Raw genomic sequence first — 8,191 nt, forward strand, 5'->3', positions numbered from 1 at the left:
GGTAACTTAAGTTGACTTGAGTTCCTCCAGAACTTTATACCTGAAGCACGTATGTCATTCGTAGCAAAGCCCACTTGACACGCAGCCCACATTTTACTTTGTAGCCAAAGTAACGCCACATTTGTAGCAGAGGCGATTTAGCAATCGTACCTAAGAGGATTTGCGTAGCATAATGACTTGACATTCGTGGAAAAGATGACTTAATATCTTTGTAAAATATGATAAATAAATCTGCTAATGGATATATGCCCACAAATATATTTGTTTCTTAGCCAAAATGTACGGAACCGTCAGTTTCGCGAGTCCAACTACACTTGACCGTTCTTATTCTCTCTACTTGAGAATGAGAATAAACACAGCTTAAATAAAAGTCACCAAAATAGGAAGTAAAGTTTATTATCTTAATTATAATTTAATATATCCTATTGTGTTCCATTAGTGGTCTGAGAGTCGTAGGACTGCTCGGAGCTGGGCATGGTGTCGCCGTTCTCGCGGCTGGGGGCCGAATGTCAGGAGCCGTCTTTAACCTTCCCGTTTTCCGTGGCTTTTGTTGTGATACGTTCCATTACTTCGTGGTTGTATGTCGAGTGGAGCATCAGGCCAAGGACTCCCGCTCTGTAATTGGAAAGCGATGTTAGGTACTTTGGTTATTGTTTAGGAATGAATGATGAATCTCTCGAGATCCTTGAAAGATAGAGGCGAATCGTAATGCTAGCTTTAAGGCACAGTGTGTAAAGCGTTAAATATTATAAAAATTGTGTTTGTTTCATTTTATTAAAACGTTTATTTAAGGTGCATACTACTACAGAATATTACTACTGTCGGATATTCTGTTTAACATGAGAGACTTGTGTAACATAAAAGTTTGGAAAAGAATATGGGTGAAGCCCCGGAACTCAGCTATTATTTAATAAAGACATTAGGTAATTCACAATGCGTGCTTTTTCAAGGGCGAATAATAGCCAGCGTTTGAAAGACTTCAAAAAGTATCATCAGATTATAATGTCACCAATTCCATACACACCGAGACGCCATAGCCAATCTGATGCTCCTCTCCTGCTCAACCAGTTCGTCCAGCTTCAGCCACTGCCGGACCCTCTCCATGTCTATCTCAGCTCGCCTCAGCTTCTCCCACTGGTAATGCTTCAAGCAGGACTTCTTGGGAGCGCGGCAGAACTCTCCGGTCGGCTTGAAGACTTTGCGCACGAGTGGACATCCGCACACGTCTTGATCGCCAACTTTAGGATCTTTGAAGTGCTCCGGACACATTACCTGGTGATTAGGAGTTATTTTTGTAATGAGCAATATTGATGATAGAGACAGACTAAGCTACAAATTATTATAATTTACTACCAGCGGATCTATCCGCTACAAATCGAAAATGATGACAAAAAATCCCATGGGTTTTTTGAGTGTAGCAAATTTCGTCCAAATCTGTTGTGGTTTTTTCGCCAAGGAGTATCAACATAAATCCATACTTATAAAATTTCTTGTTTATAATAATAATAGGATTTATACTAAAACTTTAAAGTTTGGAGCCCCCAAACATCTACCCATTAAGATTAAATCTAAATTTTACAAAATCGGAACAACAAGTTGCAGTCTTTTGCTTTATCTTTTTCATAAACACTAACGATAACAAAAACAAAAAAATACCATAAACGCATATAACTCACCCTCAACCGCTTACAATATGTAGCGTTAATAGGGTTATAGTAATCACAGAACATGCTCTGCCCGTCGATGCGCGTGCGATGTCTGCTGCCGAACGACGCCTGCGCCTCGTACTTCACGAAGCACTTCTCCATGTGCTTGACGGCTGTTCGCGAGTGGATCTCGTGGCCGCAGGTTATGCAGTACATTGAGGTCTCGTCGTCAGCGTCCTAGTGGATAAGGAGAACGATAAGAAAATAGCAAGCATATATTTTGGTTTATGTTTAGTCGATGTTTCGAAAGTGACAACATTCTCTCTATTTACGTCTACATTCCAAATTACGAGGACAGAGACAGCATCATCTGCGTAACACGTAATGGTGACATTCAACCGAAAGTTGTTTGTGGATACTCACATCGGTTTGAGCCTATATTCACTCAAAATAAAAAGGTATAAACATTTTTTATAAATAATAACAAAATACCTATTCATAACTGCCAGTGCCATCTATCATTCGTGGTCAAAGTCATGAAATGAATCCACTGAGCTAGTGTATTTAGTTGACTGCAAACAATCATAACGTTTTATCCATATTAAGATTAATAACGCAGTAAATGTGTACCTTATCGTCTGTATGGACTATAGTGGCGTTCTTGGCCCTGGCCACGATAGCGTCCAGGTCGGAGTGTTGCGTGTCGAGCGCGCGGAGAGCGGCCTGCGCGCGCGCCAGCCCGCCGCGGACCACCTCCAGCGCCTTGCGGTTCTTCTGCTCCGCTACGCAGGAGGACAGGGACCATTCTTGAATCCGTTGAGGGAGGACCTAGTGGGTAGTAATTGATTAGAAAAGGGTAAACATATAACTCTATACCAAGTAGCCAACTATATAGCACTCTTTCAAAACCAAAACCATAGGCAGCTGTATTTTAATTAATTTCTTTATTTGTATGTATGACTTTTATTTGACATTTAGTGCAATCTTATTAGAGTCGACAATTTGTCACTAGTACTTTGCATGGATTAGCAGTCTCAAAATTATCTATATTTTCAACAGGAGTAGACACAAAAGCCACAAAAGACTTTAATACAGATTTTTTCTTGCACCAACTTAAAACACTCCAATCCTTTCTTTCTATAACTTGCCTGATATATCCTAGCCGTGGCCAACCTCATCCCGCACTGCGCGGAACAGTACTTGGATCCGAACTGCGCGGCGCGCGTACACTGCGGCCCGTAGCACTGCCGCGCCTCCGTGGTCTGCAGGTGAGCTAACGACTCTTCTGGTTCATGCTGCTCTCGCTCGTGGTGCTTCTTCTTTACTCTGTTACTGCTGCTGTGGAGTTAGTATTTATTTTTGAGGTCCTATATAAAAAGGACATAGGTCACAAGGTCACTGGACACTGTCAGTAAAATAGCAGACTGCCTTTTTTCAGAATTGGGTCTTTAGAATCTTGTAATTTTAGCCTTTGAATGCTGTATTGGTCAAATGGTATCTAACAAAATTTAAATTTCTATGACTCAGGGAAAAATCAAAAACAGTAGCTACCATTTTATACTGGAATCACTAGGAAAAATGAAAAAACACTATGCAGACAGGCAAACAATTAAAATAACATACCTGGATTGCCTAGATGTCTTCTTACTTTTGATACAAATCCTCATTTTACATTTAAGTTTCAATTTATTGCTGCTCCCATACTTGTACATGTCTTCACAAGCTTCGCAGCTGGAATGCAATAATTCTATTGTTTTAGATGTGACAAAAGAATTGAACTTCATAATATTGAATAAGGTTGGTATAATATTTATGTTTAAAGGGTAAGCAAACTATTACTGTCCCTTCTTATTATGATAATATATTTTCAATTGTCTCTGCACCATGCTAGGTATGTAGATCAGTGGTGTCATAAATGGTTGGTAGGAGGTTCATTAGTGCAATTTGAAAAATTTGTGTATTTGGAAAAAGTATCAATCACAGTTTATGTTTTAAAATATTCTTACAAGGCAATATTTAAGTTAATTGTTGACTTAAAATTTATCTAAACAGTGGTTTTAAAATATTACGTCATTAACCAACTTGAGTGTACATTTTTCATTGAACATAATTATTTACATGGTAGAAATTAAATAGTATATAATTAATGAAATCTAACCCCCTATAAAATTATCTTATTAATGTGTACAGAATTAATTAATAACCAAATTAATAAGTACTTACTGTCCACAATCATTAAGCTGTAAGCATCCCGCACAATCTCCGCAGCCATCTTTAGTGCTCGGTCTCTTGGATGACTTGTTCTCTGAGTGGTCTTTCTCCTTCCGCTTCTTCTTTCTATCATCCCTGGCTACAGAAAAATGAACATTACTACAACATTGTTCAACAAACACAATATTAGGTAGTACCTACCCCACAATATTTAGAGGTCTCGAAAATTTTATGATAACAATTTTATTGTGTACACAGTAAAAGGAGGAAACAAGAAAAATGTTTTTATTTCTAATATTTTTTAGTTCTAATTCCAGAACAAGTGACTCTATGCGTTAACAAGTAAACAATGAATTTATTCTTAAAGACATAAACAATAGGTGCACTGCAAATGTGACACATTGAAAAACAGGTGGTTAAAATGCCAAACTAAAACCACTGACTTGATTACTAAACTGTTTGAATCAGTCAACATACCAACTTCCCCATCATTTTCTCTCTTCTGAGGTCTAAACCTGGTCTTTAGTGTAGGGTCTTCTTCACGACAGCGATCACAAAAGTAGTTCTTTATGTATTTAGCCTCTCTTTCCGATATGTTAATACAATCACCATGGTACCATTCTTCACAGGCGTCGCAAGCTCTAAAAACCAAAATATTACATTAAAAGAGGTTATATATCAACCTCATAACTAGTAATACATCATTCAGGTTCTGCCATACTATGTATTGGATTTCTTGTATGATAAAAGTGGTTCCTACACAGCAATACTTACATCATAAACCGTGAACTGTCGGAGGACCGGCATATGCAGTACGCTTGTCCAGCTTGATTTAACAGCGTTGTGATTTTAGATTGTCGCTCCGGTAGATCGAATTGCTTCGCTATATCTGCTTTCTGTAAAAATAACTGTGTTAGCTAAACCACCAACAAAAAAAAAACTAAATTTTTGCAACAAAAACTAAACTTACACTCTGTTTGTATTTTTTGTCGCCCATGATGTTATATTCTCAATTTAACGTACGTAACCTAAATTATTGATCAAATTCGTAAAATTTGCCTTAATTTTTCTTTAGAATGACAGTATTAGACATAAAAACAACTCTAGCAGGTCGTCGTGTGTCGTCCATATTACCACTGCTACAGATAATCAAAAATACAGATTCACTATATTTTCCATACTTTTCGTTTTTTTTTTGGGACATAAGTACTTTCGTTTTTACCTAAGGTTTTTACCCTACTATAACTCGGACTAAACAAAAGACATTATACTAGTAGACTGTATATTTATAATGTCTTTGGACTAAACACATGAAAGTGACGGCCGGGTGAGCGGCTATGAATTTCGTCATTTTTGCTCTATGAGAGACATACTAAAAAGTTTTGTAAATTTTGTTTCTTTAGAGGCTATATAGCTCAGAATTCTTGAAATGATTAACATCTTTCTTCAAATTAATTGTTTTGAACGCATTAGCATTAACTCTATATCGTAAATACCACAAGATGAACATAGCTGGAAAGTTTTAATTTTTAGACGCAATTTTCAAAATGTCAAGTTGCTTCTCATTGACACTTACACCTGTAACCATAGCAACAAAAATGTTTATCTTCATTCCATGAGGTTAGGAGTTTGATTATTCGCTTATATTTTTCGAAATATCTGGCTTAGAATGGAAGAATTAGAAACCCCTCAAATTATTACGCATATAGAACATAATATTAACCATTCCATATTCGATACTAAATGGATTCCATGTTCGGCAAAGTTTGTTGTTATCGGCTCTTTGCCCAAAGGTACAGGCACCTTAGAAGTTTTTGAAATTACTTCTGGTGAGATACGTAAAATAAAAGAAATAGAGAGGCCGAATTCTTTTAAATGTGGAACGTTTGGCGCCAGCAGTGATGTGGAGAGGAGATTAGCAACTGGTGATTTTAAAGGCACTCTAGAAATATGGTAAGTTTTCTGTGCAATAATAAATAAATCTGCTATTACGGCTCATCAATAAGATGTAGAACAATAAAATTGGTAAGAGGTCATTAATATATTGCTAATGAAATACTAGACTTGGCATATGGCATGTGCTGTTGCTTACATACAGCAAAAAAGTTTTATCGATAAGATAAACATTACTACACTGAAACCTCACTAGGAAATTTGATTGTAAACAATATACAGGTTTCAAACTCCCCAATATACCCCAAATTTAATTGTGTAGTAAGTAGTATCATATAATTTTTAAACTTTCAGGGACTTAGAAAAAAGTTGTCAAGTATACATAACAAAGGAACATACAGATATAATTAATTCTATAGATGGATTGGGAGGCAATATTGTAAATTGTGGTGCACCAGAAATAGTAACTGGGAGTCGAGATGGTAACTATGATATTTCTGTCTAATTGTTTTACCTCCATTTTGTATCTTACCCATCAAGTATGTTACAAGAAAAAAAACTGTGGTTGTCATGGCAATGGTATCAACATAGCTGTAATAAACACTAGCGGCTTTGTGATATTATAAGTTGATTATAATTTTTAGGCACAGTTAAAGTATGGGATCCGCGCCAAAGAGGGAAGCCTGTTGCCAACATGCAGCCTATGAAGGGCGAAACAAAACGCGATTGTTGGGCAGTCACTTTTGGAAACTCTTTCAATGATGCTGAAAGAATTGTAGTGGCTGGTTATGATAATGGAGACCTCAAAATGTTTGATTTGCGCACCATGTCACTTAGATGGGAATGCAATTTGAAAAATGGAGTAAGTTACAGTATCAAGATACTAGATACAACCATTAAACATGGAACTATAAACTTTATGCCATCAAAACATCAGCAAGTGTTTGAGCTATGTTTTTCAAGGCCAGGTGGTCTAACAATTTCGAACTACCTGCCTAATTTGAAAGAAAAATATTTGTTTAATTTTGTTATTTTTATATTTCTACAAAGTAACTTTCGTACTATTTAGCTGGCACTACTATCGCAATTGTCATTATTTAATTAAAATCCTTAATTGCAGGTATGCAGCACTGAATTCGATCGCAAGGATATTCCGATGAATAAATTAGTTGCCACAACTTTAGAAGGAAAGTTTCATGTTTTTGATGTGAGAACACAGAATCCTACCAAAGGATTTGCTCAAGTAAGAAAACTATCTTTTCAAAAATAACTGAGTACAGATTCTCCTAGAAGTATTCGTAAATTTTTATTTTCTAGGTACTCGATAACTCAAGCAAAAGTGGGACCATTTGGGTAGCACGTCACGTTCCTCAGAACAGGGACATATTCTTGACTTGCGCTGGCAATGGTCAAGTTTCTTTGTGGAAATAGTAAGTAGTTTTATTTACTTCTCCTTCGATAAATATTGATTCCTTTACGACGTTGTTGCTACAATAGATAGGGCATAACTGAAACAACCTAGTCGAAAGAAAGACGCAGTTGTTTTCAGTTCGTTCCTAATATAAATCAGAATCATAAAAATTTAGGCAAAATTTTGGCACTATTCACTATTTACAGAAAGTTTCTTCAATTTCCAGCGAGTATCCCGAACACCGCTATCAGGTTGACCACCAAGGAGTGTCTAGTGGAGTTCCAGGCAAGCTGCGGCGTCTGCAGCGCATGGTGATCAGCACTCAGCCAATCAACGCACTGGACTGGAACCGCGACCATCTTGGTCTAGCCGTGGCTACCGCCTACGATCAATACGTCAGAATTCTAGTCACTACTAAACTTAACTTGCAATAGTTTAGTTTTTGCTGAGTTGCTTTCAAGTGCATATACATCTACATCACGGTAATGTTAGGAAAACATCATGTTTGGATGATACAATAAGACGTTTTCTGTTTGAACTGTGCACATGTCAAAGTAACATTCTTGGTATTCATTTAAGAATTTGTTTGTCCAATGGCCTTACAGTACGTATTTTTAAATGTTACTTAAAAAATATATTTATTATTTCTAAGTAAGTTTTGTTTTTCTTATACATTTTCTTGGGTAACAGAAGTCACTTTCATTTTATTTAGTGGTAAGTAATCAAAATAACTTAGGTAAAACAAACAGGTAAATAAAACAACATGTCAATTTTCTAACTAAAAAGAGCGATTTATTGTTAGCCCTAGTACTTAGGTACACATTATAAATAAAATAAACGCTAGCATTCAGTTCTTATGACCACTAATAATTTTCAAGTTGAATGATCGTTCACTCCATCCTAAAGTCGTTCAGGGCTCATTGCACTGCGCAGTTACTCAATAGCTCGCATTGATAAATGAAGATTGCTCTTATCGGTTCGCATCCCCGACTTTACAATGTCGCGACGATTAGTCGACAAAGCGTGACTG

The 8,191-nt window shown here is 36.7% G+C and overlaps 2 protein-coding genes across 3 annotated transcripts; one reads left to right on the forward strand and one right to left on the reverse strand.

The window, feature by feature from the left end:
- Positions 1-378: 378 nt before the first annotated feature.
- LOC113498880 (CXXC-type zinc finger protein 1-like) lies at positions 379-4,993 on the reverse strand. Of its 2 annotated transcripts, none has more exons than XM_026879045.1 (10): positions 4,828-4,993; positions 4,632-4,753; positions 4,335-4,498; positions 3,870-3,996; positions 3,270-3,377; positions 2,795-2,981; positions 2,277-2,474; positions 1,677-1,883; positions 1,025-1,272; positions 379-615 (listed from the first exon to the last, which is right to left on the reverse strand). In XM_026879045.1, the coding sequence occupies exons 1-10, from the start codon at positions 4,852-4,854 to the stop codon at positions 510-512; spliced, it is 1,494 nt and encodes a 497-aa protein (XP_026734846.1). In that variant the 5' UTR covers positions 4,855-4,993; the 3' UTR covers positions 379-509. The 2 variants fall into 2 exon arrangements, with proteins under 2 accessions (XP_026734846.1, XP_026734845.1); XM_026879044.1 differs by having other exon boundaries at positions 2,795-2,984; positions 4,828-4,991.
- Positions 4,994-5,443: 450 nt separating this feature from the next.
- On the forward strand, positions 5,444-7,816 carry LOC113498883 (WD repeat-containing protein 92). The gene is made up of 6 exons (XM_026879048.1): positions 5,444-5,810; positions 6,105-6,232; positions 6,395-6,612; positions 6,871-6,993; positions 7,068-7,180; positions 7,388-7,816. Exons 1-6 carry the CDS (start codon positions 5,527-5,529, stop codon positions 7,593-7,595), a joined length of 1,074 nt encoding a protein of 357 aa, XP_026734849.1. The 5' UTR covers positions 5,444-5,526; the 3' UTR covers positions 7,596-7,816.
- Positions 7,817-8,191: the final 375 nt, after the last annotated feature.

The sequence above is a fragment of the Trichoplusia ni genome, chromosome 11 (genome assembly GCF_003590095.1).
Source record: "Trichoplusia ni isolate ovarian cell line Hi5 chromosome 11, tn1, whole genome shotgun sequence".
Classification (NCBI taxonomy): Eukaryota; Metazoa; Arthropoda; class Insecta; order Lepidoptera; family Noctuidae; genus Trichoplusia; species Trichoplusia ni.

Coding starts and splice junctions, on each gene's coding strand:
- LOC113498880 (XM_026879044.1), bottom strand. CDS start 4,854: ATGGGCGACAAAAAATACAAACAGAGT. Junction 3,997..4,334: donor AGAAAATGATGGGGAAGTTG/GTATGTTGACTG, acceptor ATTTTTCTGTAG/CCAGGGATGATAGAAAGAAG. Junction 3,378..3,869: donor CAGCTTAATGATTGTGGACA/GTAAGTACTTAT, acceptor ATTGCATTCCAG/CTGCGAAGCTTGTGAAGACA.
- LOC113498883 (XM_026879048.1), top strand. CDS start 5,527: ATGGAAGAATTAGAAACCCCTCAAATTATTACGCATATAGAACATAAT. Junction 6,994..7,067: donor CTACCAAAGGATTTGCTCAA/GTAAGAAAACTA, acceptor TTTATTTTCTAG/GTACTCGATAACTCAAGCAA. Junction 7,181..7,387: donor CAAGTTTCTTTGTGGAAATA/GTAAGTAGTTTT, acceptor TTCAATTTCCAG/CGAGTATCCCGAACACCGCT.